General features: G+C 39.4%; 1 protein-coding gene across 6 annotated transcripts in view; it reads right to left on the reverse strand.

The window, feature by feature from the left end:
- The window catches only part of cep170b (centrosomal protein 170B), a 70,492-nt gene that overhangs the window by 3,593 nt on the left and 42,084 nt on the right, over nt 1–24,815 (reverse strand). The window contains exons 10-19 of one of the 6 annotated variants that reach the window (XM_033027024.1): nt 23,483–23,683; nt 20,564–20,681; nt 18,582–20,468; nt 13,882–13,993; nt 9,480–9,612; nt 8,808–8,846; nt 8,546–8,686; nt 3,572–3,660; nt 2,400–2,493; nt 110–161 (exon numbers count right to left, since the gene is read on the reverse strand). In XM_033027024.1, the coding sequence (XP_032882915.1) occupies nt 110–161; nt 2,400–2,493; nt 3,572–3,660; nt 8,546–8,686; nt 8,808–8,846; nt 9,480–9,612; nt 13,882–13,993; nt 18,582–20,468; nt 20,564–20,681; nt 23,483–23,683 (2,866 nt within the window). Of the gene's footprint in view, nt 1–109; nt 162–2,399; nt 2,494–3,571; nt 3,661–8,545; nt 8,687–8,807; nt 8,847–9,479; nt 9,613–13,881; nt 14,099–18,581; nt 20,469–20,563; nt 20,682–23,482; nt 23,684–24,815 lie in introns of all 6 variants that reach the window. The other 5 variants (XM_033027022.1, XM_033027028.1, XM_033027023.1 and 2 more) reach the window with 5 other exon arrangements.

The raw sequence follows: 24,815 nt of genomic DNA on the forward strand, positions 1-24,815 counted from the left end.
GCCCATATCCCTTTAAACCTATCCTGTCCATGTACCTGTCTAAATGTTTCTTAAACATTGCGATTATCACTCAATTGCATAAAAAGAGCTTCAATTAATTTTTACTAACCATCCAATTGCTTTTGAACTCTTCTCAAGTCTTTAAAAATTGAAGATATTTCCTATAATAGAAAAATAATAAGTTTTTTAAAATCAGAAGATTTTTAGTTAATACTAGACCAAGGGGGACCTGTTGGGTCCCGTCCTCAATGCGCGGTTGCGGGGGGCGGGGGCTGCGGCGTCACACACACTTACCACCCCCCCCCCCCCCACACACACACACTAACCACCCATCCCACACACACACTAACCCCCCCTTGATATTATATTAATATTATTAATTCTCGTTTTACCCCATCCCCCGCCCTATCCACTCACGCATAGCCCCCAACAGCGCAGTCACAGCTAGAGAGAGAGAGGGCAAAGAGAGAGAGGCCAGAGAGAGAGGGGGGGCAGAGAGAGAGCGAGAGAGAGAGAGAGCAGAGAGAGAGAGAGTGAGAGAGAGGGCAGAGAGAGAGAGGGGGCAGAGAGAGAGAGGGGGCGGAGAGAGGGGGCAGAGAGAGAGAGAGGGCAGAGAGAGGGATGGCAGAGAGAGGGAGGGCAGAGAGAGAGGGGAGAGAGAGGGGCAGAGAGAGAGAGGGGCAGAGAGAGAGAGAGAGAGAGAGAGAGAGGAGAGATAGAGAGAGGGCAGAGAGAGAGAGAGGGCAGAGAGAGAGAGAGGGCAGAGAGAGAGAGAGGGCAGAGAGAGAGAGAGGGCAGAGAGAGAGAGAGGGCAGAGAGAGAGAGAGGGCAGAGAGAGAGAGGGCAGAGAGAGAGAGGGCAGAGAGAGAGCACACAGAGAGAGAGGGCACACAGAGAGAGAGAGGGCAGAGAGGAGGTGCAGGAAGAGAGGGCAGAGAGAGAGGGGCAAGAGAGAGAGATGGGCCGTAGAGAGAGGGCAGAGAGAGAGAGGGAGCAGAGAGAGAGAGGGCAGAGAGAGAGGGGCAGAGAGAGCGAGGTCAGAGAGAGTGAAGGCAGAGAGCGAGGGCAGAGAGAGAGGGCAGAGAGAGAGAGGGCAGAGAGAGAGAGAGGGCAGAGAGTGAGAGGGCAGAGAGAGAGAGGCAGAGAGGGAGGCAGAGAGAGAGGCAGAGAGAGAGAGGCAGAGGGAGGCAGAGAGGGAGGCAGAGAGGGCAGAGAAAGAGAGAGGGCAGAGAGAGAGAGATCTAGAGATCTAGATCCTCTCGAGAGAGAGAGCTCTCTTTCTTTCTCTCTCTTCTCCTCTCTCTCTCTCTCTCTCTCTTCTCTCTCTCTCTCTCTCTCTCTCTCTCTCTCTCTCTCTCTCTGTGTCTCTGTCTCTCTCTCTATCGGTCTCTCTCTCTCTCTCTCTTTCTCTCCTCTCCTCCTCTCTCTCTCTCTCTCTCTTTCTCTCTCTCGTCCTCTCTCTCCCTCTCTCCTTCCGCTCCTTTCTCTTTCCCCTCTCTTTCTTTCCTCTCTCTTTCGGTCTCTCGATAATGGTGCAGAGACAGGGAGAGATGCGGCAGGTAAGAGGCAGAGACAGATATAGAGTGGCATAAAGAGAGAGAGGGCAGACAAGAGAGAGGGCAAGAGAGAGAGAGAGGGCAGAGACAGTGAGGGCAGAGACAGAGAGGCCGCGGGCGGGTGTCAACCCGAGGACGCGAACCCGAGCGAGGATGTTGGCGGGCGTGGACCCCGAGCGAGGATGTTGGCGGGCGTGGACCCCGAGCGAGGCCGCGGGCGGGCTTCATCCCGAGGACTCCGATTGAGGCGGCAGGCGGGCGTCGACCAGAGGACCGCGAGTTCGACCGCTGCAGTCTCCAGTCCAGGGCCCGACTTCATCTCCGGGCTCGTCCTTTCTGTCATCGGCAGCGTCTTTTCACAATTTATCACTGATATTTTGCAGATTTTAATTAATATCCATCCTTCAGCATTTAACATTAAGAGATGCTTGATAGATCACTGATCAAAACCTCAAGCAGTATTGGATTTTACAATACAGAGTTGTTTGAACTCGGCCTAGGAGGAGTGTTAGGCGAGCAAATTAAACATTGGTGGGATAACGTTAGTCGGGAAAGGATATATTTCAGCAGAGATAGCATCTTGACGCTCACTGCGTAGGCTCAAATATGAATTCTGAAGATTTAGGTCATTTATCAAAAGGTGGACAGCTCCTTGGGAATAAAGGGAGAGTGTTTTCTAAGGTGTAGCAAATAGCAGACAGGAAATGAAAGAGAATAATAGCGATACCATAAATTGAAGTTGGAACCCAGGAAATGAGGAGGGTAGCACTGACAGGAAGCAAGAGTATAAGTAGTGCAAGAGTATAGACCAGATACAAGTGATGTGGAAAACAGAATGATTACCTTATTTGATGTTTTGAGAATTGGCACTTCATCTTCAGAGTTCATTTTGGCCTCAATTTCTTCCCAGTTTCTATCTTTATTTTGAAACAGAATTCTAAAACAGAACAGATGACTTTTACAAAACAAATATGACGCATCGTCTCCATTGCACCATATTTTAGGATATGCTAGCACTATAAATTTTCTCATCGAAAAATCCTATTGAAATTTACATGCAAAGAAATGTATCCAAGTTGTCCCTGGTGGGATTAAAATAGAGCCTCAGACAAGATTTACTTTTTTCAACTACTGCAATGGCAAAACAGGTACTGGTTTACCTCTTCACTATCATCCATTTCACACTACTATTGAAGTCAAATTTTATATTTCCCAAATTTATACTTATTAAGACCGATTGCCTAAGCAGGGAAGAGGAAAGGAGAATGTAGAAACAAGGAACTGCAGATGCTTGTATAAAAAAACCCATTTAAGTGCTGGAGTAACTCAGCGAGTTAGGCAGCATCTCTGGAGAACACGGATAGGTGACGTTTCGTGTTGGGACCTGAAGAAGGGTCGTGATCTGAAACACCACCTATGTTCTCCAGAGATGTTGCTTGACCCACTGAGTTACTCTAACACTGTGTCTTTATAAGAGAAAAAGAAAATATTAGTCAACCTCCACATAGTCAATGGGGAGGAAAATCCAGTTGAGGAAAGGCTAAATTCCCCATGGAAATTCCTCCGTGGAAATGAGAGATTTGAAATGTATCAATTTTCTAAGTATCAAAAAAAACTACAGCAGTTTCAACTGGGATAGCAAGGTTTAGAATTGCATTAATGGGGATTGATGGCACCACATCTGTTAATAGGTGCTTTACTCATCGAACTACCTTGACAAACGTGGATTGTTTTTTACAATATGTAAGTTTTAGGAACTATCACATTATAGCCTTATCAGCAACTATGAAATTAATTGATGGACCACATCTTTCAGAAATCTCCTTCACAATATCCCATAATAACTTATATGTACGGAAACAGACAGAGTAACGAATGTTTCATTTGATCTAATCTCAAAGCCTCTATGCATTATCTCAATATGCAATAGTTTTGACTTTCATTACCTGATTAAAACAAATATTTTAATACTCATTTCACAGATAATACACCCAAAAAGCCACTGATTTACTCACTTGATTTTTGCTGCTGTCTGTTCCATATTTTCACGTATATACTGTGACAACTGGGAAACTGAGTTCCACATCAGATTATCCAGTATGACCTAAAATATGACATATGTTCATAATGTGTTTTTGAACTGAAAGAAAATATTCAATAACATTCACAGAAAGAGAAAATGTTGCAGTTATCATGAATGATAAATTAGTTTTGGCTTGGGGTAGATTTTATGTACTTGAATAGTACCTCCTAATATGTCTGCTACATCTTATAAAATATCTAACCAAGGTGGTACAAATACTGATTTAATTGCAAATGAAAGGCCATGCCTATAACTGAATGTGCAAAGGACAGCTGAAAAGAAAGGCAAAGCAAAGACATATTTTTGACCATGACCAAAACTCTCACAAAGCTCTAGAAATCTATTGTGAGAACTTGAAAGTTGAGTTAACCAATTTTGATGATGGAAGGTGCAAAGGCAGAAGTGAATTACGAACAGCAAATTTGGGATTTTCTTTTTAAACAAACAAATTCCAAAATTTGTTGCCAGCTTCACGTAGTTTTGTCATAATTACAACAACAAAAATCTGGGTTATTAACACTAAGTATGTTAAATATTTTATAAAGTCCATAACTCCTTTTGGTGTGGTTTGGAGGAATTCTGGTGAATAGGTCAAATTATTGTGTACAGTTGGCATGGTGCCAAATTACAGAAATAGTTTGAGATCCTCTGTGCAGCATAATGTACGTCAAAATCTTTGCAGAAGCCAGATTATTGAAGAATAATGTATTTTACAATGCAAAGACCAGAACAAATACTTTTTTGTGATTTTTACTTTTATAATAGCAAACATTCAATGAGCATGTGCTTATAGGTGGGACCAAGAATGGATTTATCTTGGAACTCAGAAGAGCATGAATTATGCAATTAATTTCAGGAGGCACATGCAACTAGGGCACTTCCTCAGACAATTTATACACACATCCTCACTCCTCAGATTGGTGGAAAGTGTAAGTTGTTATTTGAGCAGTAACTTCATAAAGTCTTTAAAATTGCTCTGCCTGTCAAATCAAAATTCATCTAGAAACTGTAAAAAAAAATCTCTAGTAAATTCATGGGAATAATTCATAATCTCTAAAAAAGGTTATCATAAAATAGTTATTTTGTTTTAAAAGGGATCAGTTTGGAGAATTGCTCAAAATTGGGATCTCTGTGTAAGTCCTATTAATTCATGCATTAACACTTGATCATTTTTAGAGCAATATTGGTTCTTTGTGAACTATCTGTGAGCAATACTTTTCAATCAGAAAGTTAAGATCATAATTTGATGGTTTACAGGCATCATTAAATTGCTCATCTTCAAATACATTAACAGATGTATTATATATTTTGAGTTGCATATTCATTTTAATGTTTTTAATCATTTCTTTGAACATTTATTTCCTTGGTTAGGCAGTATAAAAAAATAAGTATTTCAGGCTTGTTTAGCTCCTTTACTTGCTATCATAAAACAAACTATTTTAGATTTGAAAGATATTTTATAATTTGAAAATGTAACCTGAGATGAAGCAAATTAAAATGTAGTAATTTAAATCAGAATAGTTAAAGCATATTGTTCATATGAGCATATTCTACGACAAAAGCTTCCTTGTATCGGGTGAAGGGACGGAATTAAAACAAATGTGCAAATTCCTAATTCTAGGTAGAAACGCAGAATTAAACATAAAAAAACAATTCTTAAATAGTTGACAACATTCAACAAATAAATTAATCACACCTTTGGCATTAGTGATTAGAAATGTAACACAATATATTAGTGGTATTAACACTGGGTGCAGTTTGTATAAAGTTACCTCATTGGAATGTGATCGCATTGTCGGTGATTCTCTGCCATGTAAAATAAAACCACATGCAAGAATGACCTGGTCATGACTATAATCATGTCATGATTTAAACTTTAGAATTCTAAAGCTCAATTGGGTTAAAGGAAATAAAAGCCAGTTTGCAACCCAGGGAGATATCATAACAGATGGACCCTGTCTCAAAAATTATTATTCCAAAAGAATCAAAATACCAAAACTGTTTCGTCAAAATAAAAGAGCCTTATTGTGAAAATTGACCCGCAACTTGTGATGAACACGAGAAATCACAAATTTTCTCAGGTTGTTTCAATTATATTGAATAAAATTTTAAGTCTTGTGATTATCAGTGCAGGTACCCTTTTAAATATATATCTGGAATTCATACTCTCTTGACCAGAAAGTGCAGATATAATCATTTCTTTTGGTGCAAATTATTTTACATTTTTCTAACCACTTCAGCCTCAAATATTCAGAGTGGCCTCCTCCATGGCCAGAGTGAGCACCACCGGAAATTGGAGGAGCAGCACCTCATATTCCGCTTGGGCAGTTTGCACCCTAGCGGCATAAACATTGACTTCTCCAATTTCCGGTAGCCCTTGCTGAGTTCTCCCTCAACCCTCGCGCTCCTCCTCTTCCTTTCTCCTTTCTCCTTAATTTTGAACATTTTAAAACGTGATCACTATAAGATGGTTGGTGCTAAAAATGTTGAAGGCATGAGTCACATAGCAAAATAAATACTTGATCTGCATCTAACTGAACTACACCTGTGGGCTTTGTGCCAGTAGCATATTTAAATTTGATTTTTAATATGACCTTGTTTACGATGCAAGATTAGTACTGAAATAATGAAGCTCTTAATTTGGTAACTGCATTAGTGCAACAACATCAATACTTAATTTATCATTATATGGTTAAAATGTTATAGAGCTTTTCAATGGCATCATTTTTAGAAGGCAATTGATAGGGCAGGCGAGGACATCGCAGTTGATGTTGTGAATACAGACTTCAAAAACCAGTTCATAATGAACTATGTTATAGCTCATTGGAGAAAAAGTGAAAAATAGCAACACAGATTCAAAAATCAGTAAAGGATATTATTATAATTAGCTGTTTATCAGATTGAAGAGATATAGAGATCTCCTGGGTTCTGTATGAGGGGATCTATACTATTTTTTTTATATTAATTACTTAGAGTTGGAAGAAAAGCAGTTTCAAATTGTTTGGATAATATATGGTACGGAGATTCCAGAAAAAAAAAAATCAAGAGACCCTAGACAAAGGAATGTGCAGAACATTCAGAATGAAATTCAACGCAGAAAAACGTGATGTGCTATATTTTGGTCTGGTTAATGTCAGGAATGAGGAACAAGAGCTGGCTAAAAGGCTATGCAAGAACAACAACCCCAAGCACGATTATGCACAAATTCTAGATTAACAGATTAGCAATGCAATGAATTAATCATCTTTGCTCTGTTTACATCCTTGGCAAGGCAGTAATTAATATCCATCCTAATTATCTTTGAATTGAATGCCTTGCTCAGCCTTTTCAGAAGACTATTAAGGGAGTGAGGATAGTCTTAGGCCAATATCAATCAGTTAGTAAATTGGACAGAGCAGATAGAATTTAATCCATATAAATGGGAGGTATGCGAGTAGTAACAGTTTTCTCGGAGGTCCAATAGGAGTAGGGCATACACAATGAATGGTAGGAACCTGGGGGTATTGGGGAATCGAGGGGCCTTAGCTTACAAGGTGTGAAAGATATCATATGAGATGTTAGCCTCCATTAGCTGGGACTAGAAGCATGCATGGTGCAACTTTACTGAAAGTATTCTGTGCAGTTCTGGTTGCTACACTATAAGTGTCATGGTTGCGTTGGAGAGGGGCCACAAAAGATTTACCAGGATGCTGCCTGGAATAGGACAGTTATCAGAGACTGACAGGCAGGATTAGCTTTCCTTGGAGCAGAGGAGGCCGAGGAAAAAACCGAGTGAGGTATGCAAGTGCATAGATCGGGTTGATGGTGAAAAACCGGTAATAAAATAATCCTGGGAATCCTTTCCCATCAACACAAAAATATATCTTCACCTCAAACTGAGAGAATGGAGCAGCTGGGCTTGTACACTCTGGAGTTTAGAAGGATGAGAGGCGATCTCATTGAAACATATAAGATTGTTAAGGGCTTGGATACGCTAGAGGCAGGAAACATGTTCCCAATGTTGGGGGAGTCCAGAAACAGGGGCCACAGTTTAAGAATAAGGAGTAAGCCATTTAGAACAGAGACGAGGAAACACTTTTTCTCACAAAGAGTGGTGAGTCTGTGGAATTCTCCGCCTCAGAGGGCGGTGGAGGCAGGTTCTCTGGATGCTTTCAAGAGAGAGCTAGATAAACCCACACGTCTTTGGGATGTGGGAGGAAACAGGAACAAACCCACGTGCTCACAGGGAGAACGTACAAACTCGACACTGACTGCACCGAATGTCAGGATCGAACCTGGATCTCTGACGCTGTGAGTTTGAAATCTACCAGTCTCGCCACTGTGTTATCCCATGATGGATTGAGATGGCAGAATTAAAATTAGAAACAATTTTCCGATGGCTAAAGGGCAAATAGCCAGAAGGTGCTAACTTAAGATGATTTTAAAAGGACTAGTGGGAACATGATGAAATTATTGTTGTGTCCCAGTGGTAATTAGAATCAGGAAAGTATTAAATAAGAATGGTGGAGTAAAATTCAATAGAAGTAATTAAATAAAAATACTTTTAAGGAAAGGAAGTTGCTGGGATAGGTGGAAAGAACAAAGCTGATCTTTGAATGAATGCATGGAGACCCAATGGAGTAAATGGGTGCCTTTGACATCATTTTACACTAATTAATGTCTTGTTGATGCTCAAATCATGACTACACTGGCACATTTCATAACAACCAGTATATCTCAATAAAATGCATTGGTGATGGGATGTAAAGAAATTGCACACAAAACACATTGACATCATTTACACACATTCATTGAGGGTGCTTTACTACTTTATCCCATTATATTAGTTAATATAAAATGATGCACCCACACATCAGAAAATAAAATAGTCATGGCATTTCTCAAATATAAAGAAAACATTGACAACCTCTTCTCTGTTCCAGCTTCTTCTTTTTGAATCTGGATCTTTGCTATCATTCATATTTTGATCCAAATTTTTCCTAATTCCCGAAGATTCTGGAGGAACCTTCTGGAAGTTCAGACTTGCTTCAGGAATGTGTTGCACCAACTAAAAAAATGTGTAAAGTGTATTTAAAATCTTGGTTTAACAATGTGTTCTTTAGGTGATTAAGTAAATATGAAATCATATGAAATATGAAAAAATGAACGATGAAAACTAAATGATGCACCTGTGAGTTATGGGATGCCCGTGATGATGGTTTTGGAATCTGGGTCAACGAAAAAGAAAGTGAGAGATAACAACATGTTACTTGATTATAACTTAAATCATTTTTTTTGCAATAGACTTGAATGGAACTAAGTTGTTTCAAAAGATTGCCACTTTACGCAAACAGACTGTAAATGAGGTTTAAATTGTTATAATAAAAGAGGCTCAACAGTAAAATAAGTGTATTTTAGATAAAGTTATCGATGTCTACATTCAGGAATACTATTATGTTCTCATCACGTTCCCCTTCCAAACTCCATACAAACTATTTAAAGTATATAGTATTTGTGCAAACATTTGATTGCAACTAAGCACAATTGCTCAAATTATTCCCAATTCAGATGTGTTTATGATACGCAGGCTCCACTCATCTTTCTTAGTAATTGGTTTTCAATTTAGAAAAAGCAGCTTGTCAACTTGCAATATCTATACTTGCTTACTTATGAGTGAAATAAAGTTGCCATAAAGCCAGATAACAGAAATTGAAAAAGGGAACTAAATTTGATAATTTCCCATTAAATTGATTAATTTTACAATATTTACTTTCTTATTACGTATACGATTACGATTTCAATATACGTACCCGAATTCTGCAAAGTGCAACGCTGGAAGTAACTTAAAACTGTGACATTACCTCTTCTCTAGCTGAAATTGTGGAGCCAAGGGTGGATGTAGTTGGTAATGAACTTAAAGAATCTCCATCTCCTGCCACATCATGAATCTCTCTGGCAAGGATTGCCAAATCTTTAGCTAAATCTTGGCTGAGTCTGAAAAGTAGATTAATATTTAGCATTAACCAAACCTTTTAAGTGGATACATGTGGTATCCAATGAAATTTATTAGAAATAAAAACACTCATGTTGAAACAAATACACTTTAATAATCTACCAACGTAGATTTGAATGAAGTGTCAAAACATTTTTTTACATGACCTAATTAATTAAGTGCATCCATTATCACAACCAAAAGCAATTGCCATTTGTTTCAATCAGATGCCTGGGACAGGTTTTCCATGAGCTGACTTCCAATGTTTATACCATTACCTTCAACAGCATTTTGCCAGCCATAAAGATGTGAATTCTGTTTTGTGTGACGTGCAAATCTGATGAGTATAATGGATTCAATTTCACTAATGTTAACAGTGGGAGGTAGCTCTCAATGTTTGTTCTTCCAGAATCCAAGCTGAAGCAGCCACATTATAACAGGAAAATCAGGATGTTATATGCATGGCTCAAAAACCCAATATGTCGGAAAGGGTGCCCAAGAGATTCACCCCGAGGTTACGCGAATTTGGGTTATAGGGAGAGCAATTCAGGGCTGTGTGCTCAGTACCCTGCACAATTCTCTCTATACCCATGACTGTGTATTCAGACAGGGCTCCAACACCATCTTTAAATTAATCGTTGATACCACCGCTGATAGAGGAAGAACAGGTCAAGATGAGTCAGAGTACAGGAGGAAGATCGATCGTCTGATTGAATGGTGCCAGAACAATCTTGCTCTCAACGCCAGCTAGACAAAGGAACTGACTGTTGACTTCAGGAGGGGAAAGCAAAGGATCCACAAGCCTGTCATCATCCACAGGACCGTGGTGGAGACAGTCAAAAGCTTCAAGTATCTGAGAATGAATATCTCTGATCTGTCCTGGGCCCAACACATCGACGCAATCACAAAGAAAGCTCATCAACGCTTCTACAGTACATCTTTAGAAGGTTGAGGAGATTTGGTATGTCAATTAATACACTATCAAACTTCTACAGATGTAGAGTAGAGCATAACAATGGTTGCGTCACGGCCTGGTTCTGTAACTTGAATGCCCAGGAACTAAATGGATTACAGAAAGTGATAGATATTATCCGGTCCTTCACGGGTACTGACCTCTCCACCGTCAAAGTGATCTATAGGAGGCACTGCCTCAAAAAGACAGCTGATATCAAAAACCCACACCACCCTGGCCATGTTCTCATCTCGCTACTTCCATCGGGAAGATGGCACAGGAACCTGAAATCATGACCACCAGATACAATAATAGTTTCGGCCCAGCAACTATCAGGCTCTTAAACATTACATTACATTAACCTCAGCAACTACGATCTACTATGGACTGTGTCTTTGTTTGCACTACAGCCAAACTACACGTTTTGGCACTATTATGGTTACCTGGTATTACAGTTATTAAGTTATTATATTTTAATTATTTTATGTTATCTGCATATTATTGTTTACAGACCTGTTAACCTACAGCAAGAAAGAATATAATTGTTCTGTCATCAGTACATATGACAATTAAACATTTGACCCTTGAAGTTGGATAAGCTGAGACTTGAGGGCAGGAGGCTGAGGATTTGAGGTGTATAAAATCTTGAGGAGCATGGATTTTCCCCCCCAAAGTAGAGGATTCTAAAACTAGTTGACATCAGCTAAAGGTAAGAAGGGAGAGATGCAAGAGGGATCTCAGGAGCAACATTTTCACACAAAGTTAAGTTTAGTTTAGGGTAGTCCATATCTGGAATGACCTGCCAGATGAATCTATAGAAGTGGGCACATTTAGGCATTTTAAAAGACGTTTTGACAGATACTTGGACAGCAGGAGTTTAGAAGGCTGCGAGCAAAATGTGGGTAAATGGGCCCAGGCCAGTCTACCAACTTAATTGGCAAAGACAGGGTTGCCCTAAGGACCCATTTCCATGCTGTATTGCTCTGTTTAGTTCTGTACACTGTGGATAGCTCGGTGGTAATCATTGTCTTTCCACTGACAGGTTAGCACGCAAAAGCTTTTCACTGTACCTTGTTACATATGACAATAAACTAAACTGTACGACTCTTTAACCCCAATTGAATTATATTACATCGTGATATATTAAAATGTTATACAGCTCACTAAAATATTAATAAAACTGATATGATTTGTTAAACTAGTGATCTATCATATTACTTTCAATAATGAAGCTATATTTATAATGAGCACAGAAATTATGCAACAATCAGATTAAAACATGTTCTGCAACTACTTTTGAGTGAACACACCCCGAAGTAACGGATTTCAGGCACTTTTTCCATTGAAATATTTTTATTTTATGTTTAGTTTTAAGAACATCTAAATATTTCATAGTCTCAAAAAACAAATTAGGTAGTTGACTAGCTGGCACACTATTAGTCAATAATTTTTAAAACAGGGTGTTAACACAGCAATCTGTTTTTAAGATAATTGTCGAATATCCTTGGAACAGGATCTAATCTTAACTCACTGTACTGTTGCCTGCAAGATACCTAGAAAATCCCAACACCTAAAGGAGTTTTTAATAGGAACTTAAAGTTAATTGGTAACAGTTTATTCAACTTAAATATATTATTTTCCCCCCAAAACCAATGCTGAAAAACAGGAAAACTCATTCCATCAGGGACAATTGGCTGTGAAACAGATATCATCATGCATGCAGATTTAATGTGTTCTGTTTTCTGGTTTATCAAGACTACCATCAAGTATGTAGAAACAAAGAACAGCAGATGCTGGTTTATACCAAAGATAGACACAAAGTGCTGGAGTAACTCAGCGGGTCAGACAGCAGCGCTGGAGAAAAAGGTTAGGTGACGTTTTGGGTCGGGAGCCTTCTTCAGACACAGTCCTGACCCGCTAGGTTAATCCTGCACTTTGTGTCTATCACTAAATATGGTCACCTTTTCTTAACCAAAAAGATGGATAATGTTAGTTTTTAAACTAGTTTTTCTTGAATTTCCAACTACAATTGGAATCATCTGGAAAGCAGGCCTGTGTACATAACATTTTATTGCTGCTCAATAATTTGATGCCAATGGGAAAGTTTCCAGAGACCAAAGTGAACAGAGAAGAAAACAATCCTTACCATTAATCTCTTCACAAACTAGAGAAGTATTTAATAAGAGACAATTTATTTCTTCAATTATATATATATTTTAAACTGCATTGAAATACTAGTGTAACTCATCCTATCAAAAGGTTAGGAGTTTCAAAGAATGCAACATGAATTTTATCAAAAAACATAATTTGAGTTATTTGGCCGAGTTCCAATTAATAGTTCTGCAACCATTTACATGGCAATTAGAATTTCATCGGCAATCAGTTAACTTCCAAAGGTAATAACACAGAAGAGACATGGTGCATCATTGCAATATTATGGTATACAGTGTCAAAGATAGTGGTCTGTTTTTCTAATTTATCTTGGAAAAAGAGTTGTGCTGACTAAAGGGGGAAAAAAAAACACAAGCTTAGGAATGAAAACACAAAATTGCAGATGTTGGAAATCTCAAACACAAGTATTTTTGTTTTTTTGTTCAAGGTTAGGAAAATGTTTTACTCAATTCTTCCACACAGGGTACTTTGAATTAATTTACATCACTTGTACTGCGACATTTGGGAGTGCAAATATACATGAGAATTAAAAATTATGGAACATCAGAAATCACATTATTGCAAGGACAGATATAAAGAGAGGCTTTAAGACCTTTTTAAAATTACAGTCTTTGGTATTTTCAACAAAATTAATGCGGGACGTCCTCTGAAACTGGCATCCGCATAGAAGCTTTGCACAGAGAAAGACACCACGTAAGGGTCTCCATGCCAACAATGAAATTGATAACATTTATGACATCTAATGCTTTCTTTTTAAAAGTGTAATAATTTAAAGAAAAATATACAGAACTCAGCCTATCATCAAATATGAGTTATAAGTACTTGGTGTGTTATATCAGCTCCTGCTTTTGTCCTTAATTTCAGTTGAAAAACTTCTGATATCATCTTTGCCATGGGAGTATAGGTCACGTGGCTAGGCATTTCCTCTCAGCGAAAGATATCAGACTGGGGCTCTACCAGCATATTTAATAGCTGCGTTAACGGGAAGGATACGAGCAAATCAGGAGCAATCACAAACCTATGATCCTTACATCAGATGATGCATGATATTGAGGAAGGTAGAAAGGGAAAGAAAAATACACATCTAAAATACACATCATAGGTTTTCAGTTCCAGGAGCAATAGTAAAAAGCAAAATTCACAATACCTTGCAATTTCTGCACTGTGTGTAGTCCAGTTTTCATACGGATCGTCAACATCATTCACGTTTTGTCTTGTTCTCCCTGAATTGGAAGATTGTGCTCTACTGCTGTGGGTAGCTGTTGAGGCATGCAAGCGGTTGTGTTTAGGAGAAGTGTGATTTGAGTTATACTCCTCCTCTGAAGTAGAAGTGTAATCTGAAGTTTGTTGCCTCCATCTTGAGTCTTGTAAAAGAATTAGTTTTGAACAAAGAAAAAGGTGATAAAAGAACAAAGATAGAACAACCCAAGATTTATACAAAAACAGATAATTCTTACAAATGGAGACTGGTCAGATATTTGGTGATCAATTCACACAACTTTTTACAAAGACAATTTTGCCTCCTTCTGTATATCCCATTTAAATCATCTTCCTATTTAAAAAAATAACATCAGCACTGATAGGTTTATTGTTTCAATAAACATCTGGGAAATATGAATGATTCCTTGGCCTTGGTAAGACAACTCTGGTACAGCATAGCAAGGATGGAAACAACAGAAAAATATGAACAGCCAGGGCCCAAGTCTGCATATGAATTACCAAAACATACAGGTTTAGGTAAAAAAAAACAAAATGAGCAAATCGAATATTGTAATTTTAACAACTTAAGGATATAAAATAGAATACATTTGCTGTACCCGTAATACTGCACAAAGTTCTGGGAAATGTTCCTTATCAAAGTTCAGTTGGACTCGGAATGAAAGTAGCACCAGAATGTGATCTGGGCATCAACGATATGATATAGAAAAGTTACTTTTTTTAACATTCTATACAAGTTATGGAGTGATTCAATTTGGTCTTTAAGATTTTGAAAGAAGCTGTGGGAGTAGATAGGCAAAAATCAGTTTCACTGGAGGGAGTAAGACTGGAACAAGAGAAAAATCAACATGGATGGCAGATCAGTTCTTTGAACCAAAATGTTGACCCTTTCTTTCTCTGCGGATGCTCTCTGATCTACTGAGATTTCTCTTATAACTTTGAAGAGAGCAAAATAGGAAACATTTCTTCAAATTACTACTAGTGGAATTCTTTCCCCGTGGAAGTAATAGGTGCTATCCGTGGCAGGTGTTTTCTTTTAAGAAGCTCTGATTAAATCGGCATCCACAAATCAACCAAGTACATTCCAAAACCTAACCATCCATTCGGTTAAAACAAATTTGTCCTTAAGTCGCCTCTGGTTCTTTTGCCAATTATTTAAAATCTGTGCCATTTTTTAAACAGCTTCACCAAACTTCCACCAAGCTATCTCTGTTCTACATAGAACCGCTTCAGCTTCTCCAGTCTATTCAGGAATGTCAAATCCTATTCCTGCAGCTATTCTAGTTCTTCTGTACCTCCTCTTTTGTAATCATACCTTTCTTAATTTGGGACTTAACACCCCAGGTGAGGTGCAGCAAATATGTTTTTTTTAATAGGTCACAGATAAGGATGGCGTAGTAGTGCAGCTGGTAGAGCTGCTGCCTCACAGTGCCAGAAACCCAGGTTCAATCCTGACCTCAGGTGTTGTCTGTATGGAGTTTGCAGCTGTGACCAAGTGGGTTTCCCCCAGTGCTCTGGTTTCCACCCACATCCCAAAGTCATGTGGATTGCAGGTTAATTAGCATATGTAAATTGCCCCTAATGTATAGGGAGTGAATGAGAAAGTGGGATAACATAGAACTAGTGTGAATGGGTGATCGATGGTGGGCATGAACTCAGGTGGGCCGAAGGGCCTGTTTCCATGCTATATATCTAAACAAAACGAAATAACTCCTTTGCTCTGGCACTCTACATCTAAAGATAGTTCTGTTCTCATTGTGTTATTAAACATCCTATTACCTTTAACATAACCCTGGGCCTCCCTCTAAACATTTCTTTGAAAATTGCATCAAATAATGCTTAGCAATCAATACGGTACTCTTAAGACATGTATCTGGGCCGATTATCATACTCGATAGCCATTGAATGGTATTATTAGTATTGCAAACATTATATGGTTTTTTATTATGAATAGTAATGAGACACTAATCCTCTCGCCAGACAAATGAAATATAATGTTTTTAAACAACTGATAAGCAACTTAAGCCAGCTGAGAAGTGAAATAAAAGTTAAAAATGCAGTTGAAGCACAAACCCAAGTTTTAATCTCCATTTGTAAGAATCTGGTTATAAAATGGCTAGGGACTTACAATAGATTAGTATATGAAAAAGCGAAACATTACTTCATCATGCTCAATAAGTACCTACGATTTTCTTTAGTAATAGAATACCATGACTTGTCACCGAAATAATAGTTATTAATAAACCTTGTGATAAGGTTAATCAGATTATGTTAGTCAGAGGTAATAGTTAATCAGAGTAGTTAAGAATGTGAAATAAAAACTTAAGTCCTTTACAAGACATCTGCTAATATTAATCCTTTTTCAGTTAACTAATTCATTGATTTATTCAATGAATACTATGAAAATAATGCAATTACAAAGTTTATATGATACATTTTGTAAGCTGCTATATTAATGTGTAGTAACATTATTATGGAATTTGGAATTTGTTAATTTCTCATTAGGTTCATCTGCTCTGCACCCATTTAGAAGGTGTGAAACGCATTAAAACAAACTTTACAAAAGCCCAAGCATAATCGATAATTGACAAAATATTTATTCCCCTTTGAAATATCACTCTACCTGTTAACAAAAAATTCATAACATTTGTCTTGCAGCCCAAGTTGCGAATAATAATTTTCAACATGACCCAGTTGTGTAAAACTATTCTTCCCCTTGGGTGTACTGATACATTCAAACCATTTGCAACCCACCACTGAACCATACTCAACGGGCAGCACAACAGTGCAGCAGTAGAGTTGCTGCCTTGCAGCGCCAGAGACTCGGGTTTGATTCTGACTACGGGTGTTGCCTGTACAGAGTTTGTACTTTCTCACTGTGACCGTGTAGGTTTCCTCCTGGTGCTCCAGTTTCCTCACACACTCCAAAGACGTACAGGCTTGTGGGTTAATTGGCTTCTATAAATTGTTCCTACTATGTACGACATTGCTAGTGTACAAGGTGATCGCTGGACAGCGCGCACTCTGTGGGCTGAAGGGCCCGTTTCCACGCTGTAATGCTAAAGTCTAAAGATTTTAAAAGCATCTCAAATCATAGATTAGGAGATGAATTAGGATTAAGCAGACAAAGTAAGTATAACAAAGGTTGAATATCATTTCATAGAGCTGTTGGTCAGGCAAGCATTGCTTTGGAAAGTAAATTCTGTTTGAGGATAGGGAGACTAATCTCAGACTATGCTTGCTGACTTTCAGCAAGATGAAGGCAGTTAAGGCTTTGGATTTTACTTTTCTGAAGAAAATTGTCTTGTTTTTGATCATGGGAGAAGATAGATAGCAAGTGTCTTTCATTTGATACATTGACAGAAACTCTCTAGATTGGCTAAACCATAAATGTGTTATAAAAATTGGATTATTGTGATAGTCATAGCTGTATTTTGTGTTTTTTAGACATTATAATATCAGGAAGAGTGAAAAGGCTCTCCAATTTGTACATTAATCGAATGCAAGTTTTTTTTCCACCTGTTCATGAATTCTTTATGAGGGTCTTAAAGCTTCACATTGATCTGTTAATTGATATAGTGATGGGTGTGTAAGCAAGAGACATTTAGGTCTGGCCTCATTTGTCATCAGAGAGGACAGGGCAGCATATGAAGATTTTTTCTGTTGAGGGAGACATTAAAGATGGATATAATTGGAAGGCTGCAAATCAAGAGCTTATTGAGAAAAACAGAGGGCTAAAATCAAGTTTGCTGTAATTGTGAAGCACTAGGTTGGAAAGTTAGTAGATTGTGTACTTTGAAGACTTTATGCAAGAACAAATGAGGACCAGGAGAGCTCATGATTGCCCCATGGTTCAGGAAGGATGGTGTATAATTGTCAAGAACAGTCACCTCCAGCATCCCGCCAAGTTAGGGGGCTGTGTGGAAAAGAGTGGGAAGGACATACAGAGAAATGTATACCATAGAATGAAGAAAGCTGAGAGAGGCATGGAGATTCAATGATGGGTGGTATAGCGGCGCAGCGGTAGAGTTGCTGCCTTAGAGCGCCAGAGACCCAGGTTCGAAACTGACTGCGTGTGCTTTTTAAATGGAGTTTCAACCCGTGACCTGCATGGGTTTTCTCCAGGTGCTCTGGTTTTATCCCACACTCCAAAGACGTACAGGTTTGTAAGTTAATTGGCTTTGGCTAAATTGTAAATTGCCCTAATGTGTAGGATAGTGCTAATGTACGGGGTGATCACTGGTCGGCGCAGACTCAGTGGGCCGAAAGCCCTGTTTCCGCACTGTCTCTCTAAACTAAATTAAACTACAAAATAGGAAGAGATAAGAGCCTCTGGAGGTCAAAATTATCAAGATCGAGATAAATGAAACGGGGGGGGGGGGAACCACCGAGCATGTGGAAGGACTCAAATGGGAATAAAAACAGATCTCAGGGGGGACTGGGTAACAAAAACGAGTTGGATTCAGAGGAAAATACCTGGGTAAACATATGGACAGTTGCAGGTTATGGAGATTTGCTCATAAAGTTGAAACATAGGTCTCCAATCAAAAACAGCCAACGATTCAATCATTTTTTAATAGCATTCAATGGAAATTATGTACTTCTGATATTCTTTAAGAATATACTCACTAGAAGCTGATTTTGTACCATTACCACGACCTCTCGTCTGTTTCACTGTGTTTGTAGTAGTTTTTCTGGATGCAGTTTTTGAATCAGTGCTGGTTGACTTGCGACTTGTAGCAGTTAAATCAACACTTTTCATACTAAAGCTGCTCCTCAGCACTGAAGTTTCCGTGTCGCTGTTTACAGTGAATGAACCTGCTCGTTTTCGTGGCAGCGCCAGCATATCAAGCCGTGATAATTTCTTATCAGTTGGCTGCTTTGAAGAGGTAGAACTTGCGGTGGACAATTCTGAAGCCAATGAAGATTTGTCCACATCTGCACCCTCATTGTCTGAAGTATCCCCGAGCCGAGCCCGGCGCAGCAGAGATGCTCTGGTTGGCCTGGGCGTCGAGAGGCTGTTCGATCGGGTTAGAGTTGTTTGCACTGAAGCTTTCGCTGTCTTGTTCAAATCCTCCTTTGTGCGCAGAGAACCAGAAAATCTTTTGCGCATTTGAGATTTACTGGTCTGAGAGTGCTCCTGATCAGAAGAGACTGTGTCTGTCGTTGGTACATATGGAAGGCTGGTGGACCTCTCGTCGTCAGTGAAGTCTGTGGAGCCACGCGATCCTGTGCTACGTTTCAACTGAAAACGCCGACTACTGTCCGATTTATTGGTTGAATCCAGAACCTGGGCTTGGCGCTTCTCCGACAGTCTTTCCCGAGCATTGGCCTGCTGTGGATGCCCTTGAACTGATGTGGCCGTTTTCCCTTTGTGCGCACCAGTTACGTTTTTCTGTTTCTGCACAGAACTAGTTGTATTTTTACTTTTCAAACTTACAGAACTGGTTGTGTCATTATCTGATTCTCCAGAGAAGGAATCACCTTGGACATGGGAATTACTTTCTTGTTGACTAAAATGGAAGTCTTGAGACTGGAGCTTTGCTTCTAAGGCTGCCATTGCATCTTCGGTATCCTTCAGAAAGAGATGAGTGTCCTCTGTGCTTTCTGTTCTGTGGGAGCTTCTTGTATGATCTTTAACTGACATCTGGCTTGAAATAGTAGGAACTTTATAAGTTGCAGTATCAATACTTGGTCTGTCTTTAGTAAAGCTTTCTTGTCTGATAACAGATACGCGGGAATCTCTTGTCGACATCTTCTTTCTTTCCTGTGAGGGACTTCTATTATTTATTCGAGTTGTTTTACTGGTGGAGCTAATTGTATCAATGCTTTCCATAACAGTCTTATTGATATCCAGACCAGATCTTGTAGAGGATGAAACAGTAGATGATTTTGAGCTAAAATCTCGTTCTTTAGTCTTTTTTTCAAAGTTTGTTAATATCACTTTAGCTACTGAAGTTTGATTAGAAGGGCTTTCCAACATTTTTTCTTTTGTACTATAGGAAGCCGATTTCAGATTATGTTCTGAGACGCATTTAGTGCCACTTGAATCTGAAAGCTCTTTGGCTGTGCATTGTGTGTATGCATCAGTCACCAGTGGCCCTTCCTCAGATGTCCCCTGATCATTCCACGTCTGGTCTTGATGCAATTTCCTAATGGCCCTGGAAATTCTATACTTCCTACCCTTCCCTTTTACAACATGGGAAGAGTCATCAGGCTTATCATCATCGCTCAAACTGTCAGGCTCCAAGTCTTTGTCTTCACGAATAAACAATCTTTCATGAGGCTGTGGAAAGGACCGTAAATCCATTTCTAATTTCTTTATTGATTCAGAACTAGGAGGCGAGCGTTGCTGCAGAAAGTCTTTTGCTTTTGGAATATCAAGTTTTTCACTGGGTGGCAACTGTGGAAGTGTTCGACGTTTCCGTGACGACTGGCTGGTTGTTGACGTTGCATCTGAATCCAGGGTTTCAATGCTCTTGCTGTACGTTCCAATATCAACTGTAGCTGCGTCTTCTACAATAGATAAATATGGAGAAAAGATAAGAATGGGAAAAAAATGATGGTATTATTGCAACTTGGTCTAAGTCATCACTAACTTGAATACTCACTCCCTTGAAGGTCCTGGAACCCAGTAACTGGCACCGTGCCATTATAGCCATCAGCCAGGCTTGCCCATCTTGAGACCCACTTCTGAGATGCCGGGTATATGGGGCCGACTGGACGCGCCTAGAATTTGTACCAAGAGGATACAAAGTATTGAATGCATCTTGTAAAACTATGCCTGATTAATTACCTTAAATTCTCATTCATAGTGGGCCTAGAATTTCTCAAAAATGTATATTTTTTTGTAAAATTGTAGTGCCACATGACTGGATGGACACCATCCTCTGTGTGGAGATGGGGTTTTGTCTCGTGTTTATTCCCTCGCAATGCAGCAGCATGCCAAGCTATTTCTCAGAGACAACTTCAGCTTTGTTGGTATGCAATCATAGATGGGGGTCATAGTCATAGAGTCATATACAGTGGCCTCCATAATGTTTGGGACAAAGACCCATCATTTATTTATTTGCCTCTGTACTCCACAATTTGAGATTTGTAGTAGAAAAAAAATCACATGTGGTTAAAGTGCATTGTCAGATTTTATTAAAGCCCATTTTTATACATTTTGGTTTCACCATGTAGAAATTACAGCAATGTTTATACATAGTCCCCCCATTCCATAATGTTTAGGACACAGCAATGTCATGTAAATTAAAATAGTCGTGTTTAATATTTTGTTGCATATCCTTTGCATGCAATGACTGCTTGAAGTCTGCGATTCATGGACATCACCAGTTGCTGGGTGTCTTCTCTGGTAATGCTCTGCCAGGCCTGTTTTGCAGCCATCTTTAGCTTATGCTTGTTTTGGGGGCTAGTCCCCTTCAGCTTTCTCTTCAGCATACAAAACGCATACTTAATTGAGTTCAGATCGGGTGATTGACTTGGCCACTCATGAAATGACAATTTTTTAGCTTTGAAAAACTCCTTTGTTGCTTTAGCTTTCTACATGGTGCAACCGAAATGTATAAAAATGGCCTGTAATAAAATCTCACATTATTCTCACAAAGTGCACATTAATAAAAATGTGCACTTTAACCACATGTGATTTTTTCTATTACAAATCCAAAATTGTGGAGCACAGAGGCAAATAAATAAATGATGGATCTTTGTCCCAAACATTATGGAGGGCACTGTAGCACGAACACATGTCCTTCGGCCCAAATCTTCCATGCAGAGCTACATGCCCTATATAAGATAATTCAAGCTGCCCACATTTGACCCATACCTCTAAATGTTTCCTATCCATGTTCCTGTCCAAGTGTCTTTCCTGAGTGAAAAAGTTGCCTCTCCGGTTTCTATTAAATATTGCCCCTCTCATCTTAAATCTACAAGCATGATATTCACCTCCAGAAAAAAAGTAGGAAGTATTGGCCAGGGGTCCAGGAGGTTGGCTAGGCCCCCGGCGGGGTCCAGGGGCAGTGCCCCGGTGGGGGTCCGGGGGCATTACCCACTGAAGCTCCTGCTTTTTCAATAAATTGAAAGTGATTCTCAAGCTTTCTGCTGGTAGTTTACATAACAGAAGCTTAGACTTTCTGACAAGCAGTAAAATAACCCCAAAAGATATATATTTCATGAAATAGACAATAGACAAAAGGTGCAAAAGTATGCCATTCGGCCCATCGAGCCAGCACCGCCATTCACTGTGATCATGGCTGATCATCCACAATCAGTACCCCGTTCCTGTCTTCTCCCCATATCTCTTGACTCTGCTATCTTTTAGAGCTCTATCTAATTCTCTCTTGAAAGCATTCAGAGAACGGGCCTCCACCGCCATCTGAGGCAGAGAATTCCACAGACTCACAACTGTGTGAAAAAGTATTTCCTCATCTCCGTTCTAAATGGCTTACCCCTTATTCTTAAACGGTGGCCCCTGGTTCTGGACTCCCCCAACATCGGGAGCATGTTTCCTGCCTCTAGCGCGTCCAAACCCTTAATAATCTGATATGTTTCAATAAATGACCTCATACAGCTAAAAACATCTTTACAAAAAATGTTACCTGAAATGGCTCTTTGCCTAGCACTGAGATGAGAAAAAACTTTTTCACCCAGAGTAGTGATATTTGTGAAATTCTCTGCCACAGAAGGCAGTGGTCTCATCTCCTTCACCAGCACCTCGGTCTCCCTTCCTGAGCTCAGTCCCAGCCTGCCCAACCTCTCCCAACAGCTCGGGCTCTCAAATCCTGGCAACATACTCGTAAATCTTCTTTGCATTCATTCCATCTTAAAGACGTCCTTCATATAGCAGGGTGACCAAAACTGAGCGCAATGCTGCAAATGCGACAACACCAACGTCTTATCAACTGTAACGGTCATCAGGCATGTCACCCATGTTAAGACTCCAGTTTATCTGCTTAAATGGTAATGGTCAAGAAATAAATGTTGCCCTTAGAACCCCAGAGCCAGGCAGAACATTAAGCGATGACGGCAGTAGCTTGAAGAAATTCTACCAAAAGCACACTACATGCACATCATGCAGAAAATGCTATTACATGAACTTCTTCGTGAAATTATCTTTGCCTCCTGTTGAAGGACTACAAGGTTAACACTTTATTTTAATGGCTAGAGACCCATAAACTAGACAAAGGTGCCATCTGCTTTAACGGGAAGGGGCGGGGGCATTTGCAATCCCAGAAAAACAACTGTATTGCGAGGTTCCATAACACAAAGCCACATCATCGGTGCGTGCTTCAAGGAATGAGAGTTGAAGAGAACTAACATTTTTATTTATATGGGCTTTTTCTTCACGTATATTTCATGACAGCATTTATTCGGTATCTCAGATCTTTTGGTAGTGATTTGTGAATTACGCAAGGGTTAATTTTCATTCCTTGACCTGCTATAACATGAGGATTGGCTGCATTGTAATACAAGGAATTTCATTGCACCCTGGTGTCTATGACAATAAGCTAATCTGATCTGACCATTACCTGTGGCACAGTATCAGAGCCAGTAATGGCTGTAGTGCGATACGCCTGTAATGTAGGTGTTTGCTGGTAAATGGTGCTAGCATTTTGATTACACACATTATCCTCATCCCTTAGTGTAGGAGAATCTTCATCACAGATTACAGGTCTATAAATTTCAGAGCTAATTCCGGAAAAGTCAGATGATTCAAAAACACCAAACACCTGGTTAAAGACAAATAAGAGTTAATAAGCCACAGCTTTTCAAACAAGCAATATATTAATTTATTAACCACAAAGCCAAGTCAATTGATGGGAACAATGGTTGAACATTTTGCGCTTACATCAGCATGCATCAAATTCATAAATGTATGAAGCAATCATTTCTGGAACTCCCTCATCATTTAAATTGACCTTATTTGGCTCTGCTTTATGAAGTCACCTTGTTGATCATGTAATTGTATTGGTTGCTGTAGTTAATATTGTTTGTGCTTATTGGGTGATCCAATTTTAATTATCTGAATATTCAAAAACATTTTTTTTAAGACATTCTTTTGAAAGTGCTTAAAAAACATTAGGTTATTGAAAATACCATAAGGAATACGCCAACCCTAGAAAAGGTTTCAACTTTGCAAATTTGAATTTCTGATCTTAGCTATGTTGCCCTATTTGATGATCCTGGGAGTCTGGTAAGGATAGAAACAACATCGTTTTTTTTTATAAATCAGACATTCATAACAGAGCAATGTTGGAGAAAGACTGGGAAGGTTTTTTGCCAGATTCCTCTGCTGACAAGGTACACAAGAGAGTAAAGGCATAGAAATAATAAATGCCTCCATTCATGTCCAAAATATACATCTTCATGCAAATTAATTGAATCATGGGCTGACTTTACAGTTTTTTCACATGTTTCTATGACCACCATGTTGTTCCTATATTTTTCTGAAATCCTATAAATCTCTCAGAAAGAATTCTTCTGATCATGTATTAATTTCCAGTGTTTTCTGTGAAATGGGCCTTCAGTTGGACAGATGATACAATATTGCAACATCCCGGTGTAGCATAGAAAACAGTTAATAAGTGTTGTACAGCCACCAATTAGAATACAGGAGATGGAGGAATCCAACAGAAATAGGCTAACCTCAAGGGCCTGTCCCACGAGCATGTGACTCCATGCGGCAAGCGCGACCTAAAGGGCTGGTCCCACCAGCATGCGCCTGCATGCGGCAAGTGCGACCAAACCAGAAGCGGGAGCCGCGTGGAGGTCGAGTGAGTGACACGGCGTCGAGGTGGCTGCGGGCCGGCAGGCCGTTGCCACGAGGAATTTTTAAACACGGTCAGTTTTTCGGAGCCCTGC

Source organism: Amblyraja radiata, chromosome 9, assembly GCF_010909765.2.
Source record: "Amblyraja radiata isolate CabotCenter1 chromosome 9, sAmbRad1.1.pri, whole genome shotgun sequence".
NCBI classification, from domain to species: Eukaryota; Metazoa; Chordata; class Chondrichthyes; order Rajiformes; family Rajidae; genus Amblyraja; species Amblyraja radiata.